General features: G+C 42.4%; 1 protein-coding gene across 1 annotated transcript in view; it reads right to left on the bottom strand.

Moving 5' to 3' along the window:
• The window catches only part of LOC103367233 (ERC protein 2-like), a 154149-nt gene that overhangs the window by 134603 nt on the left and 3926 nt on the right, over window positions 1-15620 (bottom strand). The window contains exons 2-6 of the mRNA XM_008295204.1: window positions 15010-15154; window positions 14384-14673; window positions 6546-6620; window positions 3130-3285; window positions 494-661 (exon numbers count right to left, since the gene is read on the bottom strand). Of these exons, the coding sequence (XP_008293426.1) occupies window positions 494-661; window positions 3130-3285; window positions 6546-6620; window positions 14384-14673; window positions 15010-15154 (834 nt within the window). The remainder of the gene's footprint in view (window positions 1-493; window positions 662-3129; window positions 3286-6545; window positions 6621-14383; window positions 14674-15009; window positions 15155-15620) is intronic.

Below are 15620 nucleotides of genomic sequence, written 5' to 3'. Positions count from 1 at the left end.
TCCTTCATCTCAAAAATATGCATTCATGCAAACTGGTCATGAAGGTTATTTTTCCAGGAACATTATCACTCTATTTTTGACATTTGGTCAAAAAAAGTAATTTTCTTTCAGATCTGGACTGCAAAATCTTAATTTCAACAAATTAGCAGAACAGAAAAGCAACCAAGCAAAGTACTAAAACCTAAAAAAGGAGGAGTGACAGGAAATAAACACAATGAAATGTAATCCCTTGTTGTTCCCAGTAATGTCACATAAAGTAAAAACGGCCATGATGTATGACAGACTACTGTTATTATTGTTGCAACCTACAGACAGCTTTCAAACAGCTTCATCCATCTGAGGCTGTGTATGTGTTTGAAAAGTGTTTTTCCAGGAAGCTGGAGTAGCTCAGTGTGCATCTTGATGAGTGTTTGCATATGCGTGGGTGTATTTGTGTGCATTTGTGCATCTGTTGATTTTGTGCGCGTGTGTGTGTGAGTATGTGCACGCTTACCTCTGTCTGCAGCGTATTGGCGCGTTGCTCCTTGGCACTGAGCGACTCTTTTAGCACCTCGATGTGTTGCTTGCAGTCGGAGTTCTGATTGGTCAGTGTTTCTAGTTTGGTCTGCAGGGCCTGCATCTCTGACTCCTTCCTGTTCAGCTCCTGCTTTAGCTGCTCGATCTGCCAATCACACACACACACACATCAACAAATTAGTTATGAAAACCTTCAGATCATTGTTGACTGAATTGATACACTAGCAACTAATAAATAGTTTAATAAGTAAGAAAAAATTCAAGCCATATGACAGGCGTAATGCTGTTTTTTAAATGTGAATATTACGGACAAAATCAATCGTGTGATACCTATTATATATAATTTGGCTGAATTTTAAAAAATTACATATGTCTAATATTGTGTACATGTGTAATGTGTCATATTCATTCCTATGTGACACTTTCAAACCAAACTGTAAACTTTTAGGCTGATGGTCGAAGCAGATTTTTCATTTTAGAGCCTTCAACGGCCGATGACATTGATGATGCTGATACCATTGTCCATCCCTATTTATTGCAATCTGAATATGTTAGTTGTGTTGTTCGAGATTTCTTTTGAGAGATGATATTGCAATATTGAATCATTATGCAGCCTTATGATATCAGTTCTCACTCAGGAGGCCCAGACCTACTGTGTGGACACACCAAGCCAAAACGTTAAAATTAGAGGGCGACTGAGACAGATTGTTTTAGGGAAAGCTATATAGAAAATCACAGAAAAACCACAAAGGAAATCAAAAGTAATAACAAAGGGAGGTTTCTGTGGTGGGGCCAGCTATGTACAGAACCTTGTTGTCTGTCAACTGGTGCCAAAAATGCACAAAGCTGATTAGAAGAGAGATTTCTCAAATTGTGTGAGCAGGGTTCACTTCATAAAAGAGAAATTCTGAGTTGACCAGAGTTTGGCCAATGACCCGTCAGTCATGGAGAGAGCCCTAAAGAAAAAGCAGGAAGAGTGACAGGATCACAGGAGAAAGTGGGGACAAAATGTGAGGCGAAGTCAAAAAAGGACTGAGAGTGGTGAGAGTGGCGAGAGAATAGCAAGACGGGAAGTAAAAGAAGTCAGGAAATGAGCAGGCGGCAGACCTAAAATAATGATGAAAAGATGGAGCATTGTAATTAAAATAAGATTTCAAAGCTTATTAGCGAATGAAAGAAATAATGAGAGAGGAGAGAGACTAATGAGAGGGGTACTTCTGCTTGTTCTGTGATCCAAGGCTGTTGGGTGGGGAGGAGGAAGGTGGGAGCTGGTCTGATGGAAGACACACATGGTGACAAGGCCTGCTCCTACAAAGACACAGAGACAAAGACAGCAAGCGGCTAAACTCCATCACTTGCCGCGTGCTCAACCACACTGCTTCACACTCCTCAACCACACAGCCGAGGCTTCGGAGAGGTTCACTGGTGAAGAACTGATTTTGCGGATAAATAAACGTACCTGCTCTACTTATCATACTTAAAATACATTTTCATGTTCTCAGAAGCCATTTTCTAGTGTTTGAGCAGATCAAAGTCCAGGGGTGAAACCAGAGAGGACATCGATGCTGTCCTCTCTGGTTTCTCTTATCACAGTCGCACCTCAACACCAGCCACCGCCACCGCTGAAAGACCAGGACCCTAAACACTTCAAGGATATAGAATGAATCTGTGCATATCCGTGCGCATGGTGATTTTCTGTGTTTCTGTGCGACTGTAAGCAGAAAGATGAGACATGGGAGAGTGAGCCAGGGCCATCACTGTGATGTATATCACTCCAGGTCAGTATGGGTGAACAGAGAGCTCTTTCCTCCGTTCCTCTGTCGTTGTAAGCTCACATTCATCTGTCAGGGCCCCATTCATAAAAACATCTCTTTTATGATTGCATCAGGAACTTCCCCGATGCAATGACAAATGGGCCCTACAAAGAGCACCATTAACGAACCGAAGGGGGACATTTTCACATGGAGGCAAACTCGCTGGCCTCACGGACACTTGGCTCGAAATGCCATGAAACCTAAAACTATGTTTTTAACGTAGTTTCTGTTCATGTTCCTATTAAAATGTGAGCATGTCAGTGTGTGCAGTGGTATAGACATTTGTGTGCCGATGAATGAACTAGTTTGCAGCCAGGTCAGGTCTTTCCAAAGATAGTCCTGCCAGCCAAAGGCAGGACTGTAAAATGACACGGTGCACTGTAAGCTGATAGTTCCTGAGTTGTCAACTGTCACAGATAGCAAAGCTGTATAATGCTTGGTCATCACACAGGTAAGGTAGATAAAGCATGCAATAATTCTGAGGGAAATAAGGAAAGAAAAACATTTCACTGCTTAATATTACTTAGAAGCCCACTTCAGTGTAGGAGTTCTTGGCAACCATGCAACACAGGAGGCTCAGAGACAAAGCAGCTAAAAGACACAACATATTGTGTCGTGCAGTTTAACAACAACATTTTTATACACTTAAGCTTGCTTCTCCATAAACATGCAATGACGACAAGTAGCATGCACATGAACAGGTTCTCAAGCAGTCGTCCCTCGTGCTTTTGAGACAAACATGCATCACTCAGATCGTGCAGCGTGGCGTCGTCTCAGGTGGCATGCAGAGATATTCTACCTTAGTCTTCATGAATTTAGAATGGCTCTTGTAGACTTCCACCTGCTTGAGCTCATCCTGCCTGTCATCAGGATGCAGCAGGCCGCTGGTCTTTAACATCTGGACCTCATCCTCTAAGTCTCTGATGTTCCTCTCCAGGGAAGAGATCTTGGTGTCCTACACCGGCAACAGTAGGCAGGCAGAGAGTCAGCAGGGAGCTAGCTACGGATATTATCCGCTGGGCTGAAGCAAGGACTTAGCAATTCCAGGTATTGTTAGTGAGACATTTAGCTGTCTACAGATATCTTGTACAAAAGCTCATACAGAGGGAAGAGAGAAGGTTAAATGCTGATCTTTAAAGAAAGTATTACTTAGCACATGACTGAAAGATCTTTTTACCTACAACAGCCTGGCAGACAAATCTCCACCCATATGAGTTGGCTCTAAATGAGAGGCTCATTTGATCAAACGTTTGATCAACGATTTAGCTTAGAAGAACAGTAAGTCCACAATCACTTTGAAAAGCATTTGCAAATATAAAAATCCCATACTCTGCAAAAACTGCAACACAACATATTTACATAAGAGCTCCTTAATCTAGATTTAATCTGTTTAATATATAGAAATATATCTGAATGGAATATTTGGGAAAACAGGAAATATCTAGGCAGAGATTTGTGTACAACCAAGATGTATTCCTTTGCAGTATCTAGGAGGGAGTGGAAGGGTGTGTGATGGACGGCTCCTGAGGTTGTTTTGTTGCATGGGTTCAGACATACGTTAAATGCAAAACCTTGGACGAGAAGGGAAAGGTAATTGAATAACTGGAAGCAGATTGCATGATGCCATCAGCACAAACCACAGGCAACATGTAAGCATCTGACCTCTATTACATCCTCTGACATCAGCCCTGCCGAGCACACGGTGGTGCATATACATCCTAAACACACACACACNAAAAAAAAAAACACTTTCATGTGTCATAAAACAACACAAAGATTATTTAAAATTAACACTCATAGTGAAAGGAAATAACACAATTTAGTGTTAAAAATACACTTTCATGTGTCATAAGACAACACAATGAATGTTAAAAATTAACACTCACAGTGAAAAGGAGTAACACAATTTAGTGTTAAAAGTACACTTCCGTGTCAGTGTCATTAAACAACACTGACAGTGTCAGATATTTAACACTATTAAAGAGTTAAAATATTAACACTTTCCAAAGTGTAAATTTAACTCAAAATCCGTGAGAACTATATAAACTCAGAAAAAGTGTTGATTTTAACTCTATGCGAGTTAAATTAACACTTGCGATTTTGCTGTGTAGAAGGGGTGTATGCAAGGACACAGACTTTGAATGTATACCCAGAAAAAAAAAAAAAAAGTCAAGGTAAGGCATTCAGGCATCTGTGAGAGTCCCCATGGGAGGGCTATGTGGTTTCAGGGTTGTCATGGCAATAAAGGCAAACATGCCCAAGAAATGATTTATAAAAAGAGTACGCCTATGATTGATAACATTTGACAGAATGCACATAAACTATAACGAGTCCGGATCAAGTCCTCTGCTCTGAACAGCAAGAGTTGCTCTCAAATTCTATCTCAAACAGGCACATGTCTTGGTAAATACCATTTAGTACAAAACTGATGCGTTATTTGAGCAAAATATCCGACTGATTCACAATTAGTTATCAAACAAAAAGAGGTCTCTGTGTTATTTTATGACCTACTTCTCTCCAGCCTTGCCGTCCATCTATCCATGCCATTTGACTGACCAAACAGAGTTAATCTGCAAGGTGCTTAATAGGAAACCCAATGAAATACCTGACATTCACAAGTTGCTGCGTTTCATGTTCCACAGCCACAATTAGTCTCAAGGTCTTACACCTTATGGAATAAGTGAAACGTATTTCAGTCGTTGTTTGAATTAAGAATTACCAAACCAAAAAGTTGCCGAAGGTTGGAGTGAGAATGAGTATTTACAGTGACAGTGAAGAGTAAATGTGCCCAAACCTGATTCCTGCATAAGGATGTTATTCAGACATTTAAATAGTTTCACACTTTGTCCCCATTCTCAATATCAGTATCATAAATTGATGTTAATAACTGACTATGATGAGACCAGATAGGAAGAAATGTCACCGAGTAGAAGTCAAATAAGTAAAAGCCAAGAAAATACCTCAGCTATTACCGATAACAACATTTAGTAAAATACAAGCTGGGCCTCAAAACCACTGAAACATCAACTTCTGTACATGACGGTACTGTTCTCCAACGCAGAGGCAATTCATGATAGAGATAGAGGGAAACACAAATACTGTGTATTTGTGACCATTGTTGAGTTAACAGAAAGATGAAGAGGTGAGCACTCAGTACAGTACCTGCCAGATAACATCGGGATCAAAACAGAAAGGGGGGTTGGTGTTCTGTAATTGCAAAGAAGAAAAATGCAACACTTAGAAAGACCAACAGCACGGACACAAAGTTGTAGACACTGGACACAGTTAGAAAGTCCACAGTCGCGTCATGATTCACAAAAAGAACAGCGGACAGTTTCATAAAGCAACGATGCTGTATCTGCTGGTCAGCATCACCAGAAGAAGTCGCTGTATCTCATCACTCAACACCTCCACCACATGCACAACGCCTCTGGCAACTGCGTTTGTTGTCCCATTTCTAATTAATTCAGTCAGACTTAATTTGACTTCATGCGTTTACTGCACTGTGGGCATCCTGGGCTCGCACATGTGCAGTTTGTTAATAGGCAGACAAATTACAAAGTATGTGTGAAAAATAACTGTGGTTTTGCTGTAAAGGAGCCACTTTTGGAACAAGCGTTTGCCGAATGAACACCAAATATGTGTGTGTGGGTGTACACGCAGACACATGTGGAGTCAACTGCCTTTTTCACAGCACTAACGACTTCAAAGGGCTGAGATGAGAGTGAAAGCTTCCATATGTGACATTTGAAACAAATTGAATAAGTGCTTGACTCTGCATGGGCCAATAAAGGACTTTACTTGGGCATGGCCGCCGTGCAGATGGTAGGTAACCATAAGACAATGTTCATCAGATTGTTTCTGCTTATATGTTTGTGTGTGCATTTCAGCCAAGTCAGATCATCTGCTACTGCTCACATTTCAACAGTGCTCATCAATAATTAAAGTGATGTATGTTATGAAGCTGATATCAAGCTAAACCTGAAAACATGCTGCAACTGGAAGAGTAAAAAAACGCTGCTGAAACATGATCACAACATCACGTTTCATTTTTTTAACGCACCAAAGGTTAAATTGCTGTTTGGAGATAAATTGACAAACACATTTATGAACCTGAGAACTACTCTGTTGCAGCAACACACACTCCTCATGTAGCACATCATTACTTAAAACATCGCCTGTTCTTGTGGATTGGAGCTCCACTCTAAGTCCTACCTTCATACCAATGACAGTCTGCAGAGCTCTGGTCTTGGCCGGATCAGCCTGGAGCTGGTTGCGACGATGAAGCTCCTGGGGAGGGACCCGGTAAAAATAAGCCTGGCGGCTCATCATCTTTAGCACTTTCTAACACCCACCGCTTCAGAACCACTTTATAAAAAAAATCCACTGAATCTCACCCGTCCCAGGTTTTTGTCTTTCCTCGTCCTTTTCACTACATTGTTCTTAAGTTATATTTTACTAAAGAATGCTGCATTGTCCACATCCACACAAAAAAATCTTGTCCAAATGAAAAAAAAACTTTTCCTCTGATCTTGTAGCTGGTCCGTAGTGTGATGCTCTCCAAAGGACTTCTTCCGTTTCCAGCAGGTGCTATTTTCTCTGCTCTGATCTTTTGGTAGCTTTCTGTCTCTAGCAGGTAGCAGACAGACTCGGTTTTAGGTCAAATAAATCTGTCTCTGCCACTCTTTCAGTTTTAGTCTTTCGATTTCTTATTGCTCACTTGTTTTCTCTGTCTCTCTCGCAGATGTCTCTGGCATGCTAAAGCTCTTGCTTAGCAACACTTTCTGCCAGCACATGCGCTCAGCTTTTTCTATCAATAATTAATGGTAGCTCTGACCTACAGCTATGCCTACTCAAAAGCACACAGACATTCAAGCTAATAGGCGCACACACACATTCTGATGCAGAGAAAGTTGCTGTCTAAAATCGCCCTCGGCTCTACTAAATCATCACCGCAGCTGCTTGGTTTTAAATGTATCTGCTATTGTAGCAGCTTTAACATATAATGACAGGCATTTGTGTGTAAGAGCCGTGGTATATTCTCATATTCTAAACTTATTTAATCTTTAATTTAACCATGAAGTATCATAGAGAGCAATGTTCTTTTATAAATGTCATGTTTACGCCCACGTAGTCAAACACATTCACACCCGGACACCACCCAGTACAACCACAGTGTGATCTGCTGTGTGACCAAGCAGCTCCACTGGAGCCTTCACAGGGGCGACTCGGTTGTGGTATTGAGGGAGTGGTTCTCGCTCAAGGGGTACATCAGTGGTGCCAAAATCTGCTCTCTCAGTCCCCACCCTTTGATTTGTCATTGTTGAACCACAGTAGCTCATTTTAAGGATACCCACTTCCAACTTCACAGAGGATTCATTACAGTGCCACTGTGTAGAATCGCACTGGAGGGGTCCACTAACGCAGAGGCTGTCTACAAGAAGGGCCTGACCCGGCTCTACTTCCTCAGAAGGCTCAGGTCCTTCAATCTCCTGATATTTATCAGTCTGTGGTGGCATCAAGGCGAAGGATGCCAACAGACTGAATAAACTCATCAAGAAAGCCAAGTCTGTTGTCAGTTGGTCATGCTGGAGGAGGTGGTGGAGCAGAGGATGCTGACCAAACTGCTGGTCATCATGGACAACACCTCCCACCCCCTCCATAAAGCTGTGGACAATCTGGGGAGCAGCTTCAGCAACGGACTGATACAACCCCGCTGCGCCGAGGAATGTTACAGGAAGTCATTCCTCCCGACAGCAATAAGACTTTTTTAATGCATCTGCATCTGGCAGATCACATAAAGACTCTATCACCTTACAAACCGGACAGTCTACATTAATTCATTATATCTGTAAACTTACTGCACCTATGTACATCATTTGCACATCTAAGCACATTATCATTTGCACATTTCTGCATCTCTCTTGAATATTCTTGTAAATTTTGTTGAGTTTTCTTTCTATATTATATTTTTATCTTAATTTATTGTACCTTCATTTCACACCCTACCCTAATATTCTGTGTTGTCTTTTTGCTTTTCTTTACCCCCTTTGTTGAATATTCATGCTGCTGTAACAACTGAATTTCCCTCTGGGGATTAATAAAGTCAGTCTAAGTACACCGCTACAGTACGCTGTGCTACACGGAAACACAAAATAAGCTGCAGGTAACGGAACATGGATCCACAAATCCACACCTATTTATTGCTAATGAGATAAATCTCGCTCCACATCATAGTAGGTGAGCAAAGTGTGGGTTGCAGTTACAGCTGCTGGAAGGGGCAACGTTTCACTGTTCAGTAAGGGTTAAAAAATACACATTTACTTGATATGCATACTCAAAAATGTATATATTCCAATTCTATAACTGGCAAAAATGGGGGACAAAAATGCTGATCAAGCTTTCAGGCAGAGAGAGGACTTAAAAATCATGAACGACATACAAGGCAAAGCAGCAGGTTGCAATAATACATGACATTCATCCCAGTTCTACCAGTGAGTTCAAATGAGCGAAGACAAGGATCTTTTTGTGCATGTCACTTAAAGAAAAGGAGAGATTACTGCCATCAGAGGATGCCACCCACAGCCTGCCATTCCTACTGCTGCCACAATCCTAATCTTCCACTGACCATATGTGTATTAATGTGTCACTCTGACTGTGTGCTTGTCTGTCTTTTTTGGAGAAAGTGCATCCATTAACTCCTTATCAACAACAGTTCAACAACAGTCCTCAAAACTGTTGCGTCTCTCAGTGGGGGAAATTAAGTCATGCAAGAGAGCCCATCATCAAAGAGCGTCTCCTCTGCTCCACATGTGTCAGAGGACCGAGCATATGGAATGAATAGGATCAAACGTAACACTATAGCAATAAGTGTCGGCATCCTGAATGAAGGATACGGTCAAAAGGTTCAATTCTAGCCTCGAGGCAATGGTGTCATGTCCGCCATACGCAGACGAGAACAGAGTCTAGATGGACCCGCACACATGCACATTCATCAATCACGATACCATCCCTTTCCCAACAGTGAGAGAATAAAAGCAGGGGGGAAAGGGAAACACATTTGCTTGCGACAAATGTGAAAATCAAAGCCTCTCTGAGAAATAGAGAGAAGTTGGGGTGGGAGCAGATTTGAGGCCCGTGATCTTGTCCCGATAAACTTTTCCGCTCTTACATTCTGAGAAATTAACAGAGCGTGGCGAGTATGCGGTGCCTGGGTTTTGTTGGAGGGAATTGGTGTGTTTGTGTGTTTTTGCTGATAATATTTACGGCGGTCTTCTAACGTTAGTTCAGAGGGGCTTTATTAACAGAGGCTGAAAGTAGCCAATCAAGAATAGAGGCCTGAGAAAGCCCCTCCCAGGACGGGCCTCTCACCAATTAACCAAACCACAACAGATAGTGCATCAGCCTGGAGGGAAAGAAGAGAGAGTGGGAAAATCTGATGGGCTGACAAACATACAAAGGCAAGAAATGCTGATAGGAAAGAAAGAAGATATGAAGATGACGCTACTGAGTTCCGTGGCATGAGAAAAAGGAAAGTTATGACCCCAAACAATAAGGATTTGCTGACATGAGCTTCCACTTGCAACATGTTAGCACCAGAAATTTTTTTTTAAAGTTTCATCGGTGTTTGCGAGAGTCGGGCAGATTAAGAATTGCCAAAAAAAAAGGCAGCAAGTCATTTTAGAGCAAACAGAGGCACCATAAGTGCTCGTTCTTTTGTTCTTCACAGCAGAGCCATGCTATATACTCAGCCTCACTGATCCCATACTGAGGGAGATGTCTTTACATACAACAGGGGCCCTAACTGTGCTAAAAGCAGATATGCCATCTCCAAGTAAAAATCTCACCGTGAGAGTGTGAGTGTGTGCACGTCTTTGGCAGCAGGTCAGGGCTGGGCAGGAACAGACCAGTGGTTCGGCTGTTAATACTGGGTCTGCAGGGACCTGGCGACTGGGGAGAGTCAATTAGGCCCAGATTTATGCCTCTCAGCATGTATGTGAAGTGTGTAGGTGTGTACCATCATACAGAACTTTGGCTCAGCGCATGTAATCGCCATAGGAGTTAAAATCTAATAGAACACTGCCACTTTGTGGATCTTGCAAGTACTGCAAACATTTTCCTGGAAAAATTACACAGCAGAACCCATCTGAAAAGAACTCAAATGTGCTGCTCTAGATGTGGCTTACACATCATTATTACTGATGTCAAATCGACCAGTCAAGTGTAATTATTCTAACGTGAACAGGCTGACGAAGACGTGTCAGTGTTCACTGAACATCAAAAGCTAAGATGGGCTGACAGCTGACAAAGTTGAACAGGAAACACAAGTGAGAGAACTTCACTACACACACCGTCCTCCTGACAACACGCATCAGCAGGTGGAGGCGTGATTGAGTGGGTTCCATATCCATACATACAATGCACACACAAACACAGACAGGCTGGTTCGAGTGATTTAGCATCTGGCCGTGGTCTGTCAGTCATGAATGGCACATCGGAGAAACAAAGGTGGGAAGATAGAAATAAAGAAATTTCAAATGTCCCCACTGTTTTAATATTTGCATTATACAAATGTTCATACGCTGATATAGTTTTGCGTATCATACACCTAATCAAGGCTGCAAGGTGGAGAGGTGGTTATAGCACTGTTGCCTCGCAGCTAGAAGGTCGCCGGTTTGCACCCCAGTGAGGACACCCAGGATCTTTCTGTGTGCAGCGTGGGTTCTCTCCGGGTTCTCCGGCTTCCTCTCACAGTCCAAAAACATGTTGAGGTTAATTGGTGATTCTAAATTGTCCATAGGTGTGAATGTGAGTGTGCTTGATTGTCTGTCTCTAAGTGTAGCCCTGTGATAGACTGGTGACCGGTCCAAGGTGTCCCCTGCCTTCGCCCTAAGTCAGCTGGGATAGACTCCAGCCCCCCCGCAACCCTAGTGAGGATTAAGCGGTGTATAGATGATGGATGGATACACATAATCATCATTCCTTACATTAAAAAATAACATAAATATAATATAAACACAATTTTAAGATGACAATTTTTCAGCAAAAGAATGCCTTGATATCAACTCTCAGCCACATTTGAAGGACAAAAAAAAGGAGAAATGGAGGCAGCTTAAAGTAAACAAGCCGGCTCATTTAGAAGAGAGTAATGGGTGTTGTAATTAAAGGCAGTTGGGCTGGTTTCCTTTGGAGCTAATCAGAAAACTAAGAGTAGTGCCCCCTAATAGAGGCAATAGCTGCATTATCATCACCGGCTGGCCTTCACCGTGACATGTGTACGGCCAAATTATCTCTATGACACATTAACACAGGCAAGAGGCTTCATGGGAAGGAGGCTGCTTCCTACAGTGCAAAGAAATCCTTCAAGTATTCTGTATTTAGATCAAGATTCAACACTTTGATTCCACAAAAACCACAAAGGGATGAAGTGGCCACACTGTGAACTTGACTATTCGTCAGTGCGATGTTAATAAACCAACTTATCAAAGAGTTGTTTTCATCATAAATGCCGAAGGTTTGAGGTGCCAGAAATAGTTAAAGAGATCTGAGATCAAGTCCGGAGAATGAATGTTGATGTTTAGCTCGGCAGCATATTTCGATAGTTAGCATGTGCCAGATTTAGCATCCCTCTCCCTTCCACTGACCCCTTAACCCCATTTCCCCTCCCCCCTCCCATCCTGTCAATCCTGTGCATGAGCTTAAATGTGCACGAGCTCAAACGTGCACAGAATATGGTGGAATGGTGTTGTGTGGATCAGAACCAGAACTGCATATGAGCACGTTTTTTTTTGTTTTTTGGCACAGATGATAGCAAGTGAACCATTTAAAGATATTTGCTGATATGAAAAAAATGAGAACAATTTAAACATATATGTCTTTATTTATAAAAGAAATTGAATCTACTTGAATTTTAACAGTTTTCTAGGCCACACATGTATTATTATCCCTGTTACCAGAAACCATGTTTATTCTGCATTTGTTTTTTGATTACTAAGTAATTTTGTCCGCAACGCATTTTATGCATTAGCTTTACATTATTGACTATTCTGAAAATCTTTTCCAAATCCTCGTTACAATACAACAATTTTATGGCTGTAGTTTTGGTATTATTGTTAAAGTATGACACAAATACCAGCTAAATCACTGTATGTTACCTGTGTGTATGTGTGTGCATGTGTGTGTGTGTGTGTGTGTGTGTGTGCCTCGAGTCTCACACACACACACACACACATCCATAACCAGACATTCGTCACCTCATCTCAACCTCAGAGGAGACCAGAAGGAAACTAGTGGTGAGGGGGGAATGAAAGAACAACAATCGACTCTCTTTTCAATCAGGGAGGTCAGAGTGTTTTCGCTCATTAATCATACATTAATATTCAGACAAACACAGCCTGTTTTTCTTCTTTAGAAAAACAGAACTTTCCTCCCATCTCTCCCTCCTTCCCTCCCTCTCACACACCTCTCAACCCCTCCACCTCCACAGCACAGTATGTGTTAAGCTGTCCAGCAGTTAAAAATAGTACGACACACAGTGTGTGTGTGTGAACAGGTACTCACCTCGGACACACACGCATGGTTAGGTCCCACACATTACACACAGACACCTACACACATATGCACCCATTAGCATGTTAGCACGGGCCAGAACACCCGCGCTCCCCTGTGACACAACCACAGTGCCCAAAACACCCAGCATGGGTGGATATCCCGTCAGCCACCGGCAGCCCAGAGTGGGAGTGTTCTCGCTTGAAACACTAAGCCGATAGGCTCCAGATGTGTACGCATGCTCACACACACACACACACACACACACAAAAACACACACACTAATATTGTGACTGGGCACAGTGGACTCAGAGAGGCAGGCAAACAACACAAAGACAGAAAAACAAGAACATTATGACACAAACAATATTGGGGGCATGCACAGACATGGAACTCACACACACACAGACACACACACACACACACACACAGAGGTAGAGAAATTAAAGGCTAAGAAGATTTAGGAGTTAAAAATAGATAAGGCAGGAGTGAGGAGCACAGAGCAGCCTGCAGCTAGCACTCCTGGCAGAGGATATAGATACACCTGTGCTTCAGCACCACTCACTGCAGGGCTGGTGCTTTTAAATTCTCAGTTATCAAATCTGAGTATCTGAGAAAGAAAAACTAAATAAATACAGGCAAGAGTAAAGTATGAGCAGAGCAAATAACATTTTTTAAATACATATATATGAGCAATAAATTTCCACCTTATTAAATAATGATTAAATTTCGCTGAACAACAAGCTCACCACATGCCATATGCCGCAGAATAAACATTCAATGCCAAATGCAAAGCACGGTGCCATGTGAGCAACTGCCATATGAGCATGTGCGTACTCAGCAACACGCACATACACACAAACACAGTCAGATTGTAAAACTGCATGGCTGAACACAGGCTTAGAGCTCTCCGTATGTTAATCTGGCCCATTGATAAGACCTGCTGAGCTGCTTTCTGCTCCAACACCCTGCATAATACAGACAAACTCAGGTGCACAAACACACACACGCACACACACACACACACACACACACACACACAGTTCACTCATACGTGCACAGCCAAATGTCAATAATTTCATCAATGAAAGCGATACGAATATGCATATAAACAGATAATATATGCAATAAAGTAACAATAGGGAAAAAAATGTATTAAGATTAAATTAACTATTAAAATATGTACATTAGAAAATATTTTGTACTTAAAATATCATGCTTTCTAGATTAAACTGTATCGTGTGGTGGCAAGTAAAAGTTATCAAATCATTTTTATCTAACACTAAATATTTTTTAAACTCATCATCAGTGTGATTTGACTTCTGCCAAAATAGTAGTTTGTTCAGCAGTTACGAAGGTAAAACAGACACAATTGTGCGCCACAATTTATAAAATCGTCACTCATTATGTTAGATATCATGAATAACAAAACGCTACTGCTAAAATCACTTTGATATTATAGATGACAGGTTCAAATGCACTCAGAAATAATAAGAAAAACACACCTCTCTCACATGCATGTTCTCCAGCTGAGCTTCAGCCTCCTGCGCTGCCATGGTTATGATGCCCGTCCGCTGTCCCCGTCCCCAGTGGCCCTGACCTTGACCCTGTCCCTGTCCTTGTCCCTGAAGCATCTCCAACAGCCTCTGGATGCTCTCGTCTCGGGCTCCCAGCGTCTGCTTCTGGGAGTCGATCCTCATCTCCATCTCCTCCATGGTCTTTCTGAGCAGGAACAGCTCCTTGGCCTGCCGCTCGTGCTCCGACTGCAGTCGGAAGAAGTTCTCCTCCGACGGATCTAGAGGAGGAGGAGGTGACGAAAAGCCGTCACACCCAGGCACCTGACAGGGGCTACAGGGCCGCACGGAGATAGAGCTGGGCACCGCTGCTGGACCCTGGTTGGGACTGTAGAGGGGCTGATTTGGACTGGTCCTCGGCCCGGGCTGAAGGGTGTTGGCCGGACTGATTCTCTGCGTGGTTACTGCAGTGTTACAGCCATATCCAGGGCTGTGAATGATGATGTCAGCTTCCTGTTGCCTTGGATTATAGGTGTTGGATGGGCTGGCTCTGGGGCTGTTCTTTGGTCCAGGACCGTGCAGGTTGCTGGGGCTTTGTCTGGGACTGTGGCCAGGACCGAGGCCCCCTCTGTGGTCCTGGTCCATATGGAGTTCTCTATAGGAGCCAGAGTTCCCCTGCTGCCGCTGTTGCTGCAAGCGGCTGTTCATCTCCCTGTGAGCCCTCAGCTCCTCCTGAAGCTCCTGAACTGTTAATGGAAGCTGCTACAAAGACAAAGTTCCCATTTAGTCAATTAGCAAATGAATAAACCATTTATATATGCCAAAGTTTAAAAAATCCTAAATATGAGGTAGCACACATTTAAAAAAAATATGGTGGGATGCATGAAAACAGACCTTGTTTCTTCTGATATCCCCAGGCTGCAGCACAGTAATGTGAGGTAAAAAAACAAACAAACGAAAAACAAAAAACAGAAAGCCAAAGCAGATAGAGATAAAAGCCACTATGTAGATTACTTCAGTAATTTTCGTTTGTAAAGCTGTCGGGTGATAGTTACACACTTTGGCCACAAGGGGACAAGATTTCTCTTTAAAACAAAGGAGAACACACAAAAGGTGAGGTAGGTAAAGGTACTTTGGGTTTGTTTGCAGTGAGACAAACATCCAAGTAGGGAAAGACAGCATAAAGGGAAACCACATGAAAGCAAATCTGCTATTTATGAAAAAAAAA

Source organism: Stegastes partitus, unplaced genomic scaffold, assembly GCF_000690725.1.
Source record: "Stegastes partitus isolate 25-593 unplaced genomic scaffold, Stegastes_partitus-1.0.2 Scaffold1030, whole genome shotgun sequence".
NCBI lineage: Eukaryota > Metazoa > Chordata > Actinopteri > Pomacentridae > Stegastes > Stegastes partitus.
The sequence above is the reverse complement of the archived record's forward strand: the minus strand, read 5'-3'. Positions and strand labels throughout refer to the sequence as shown.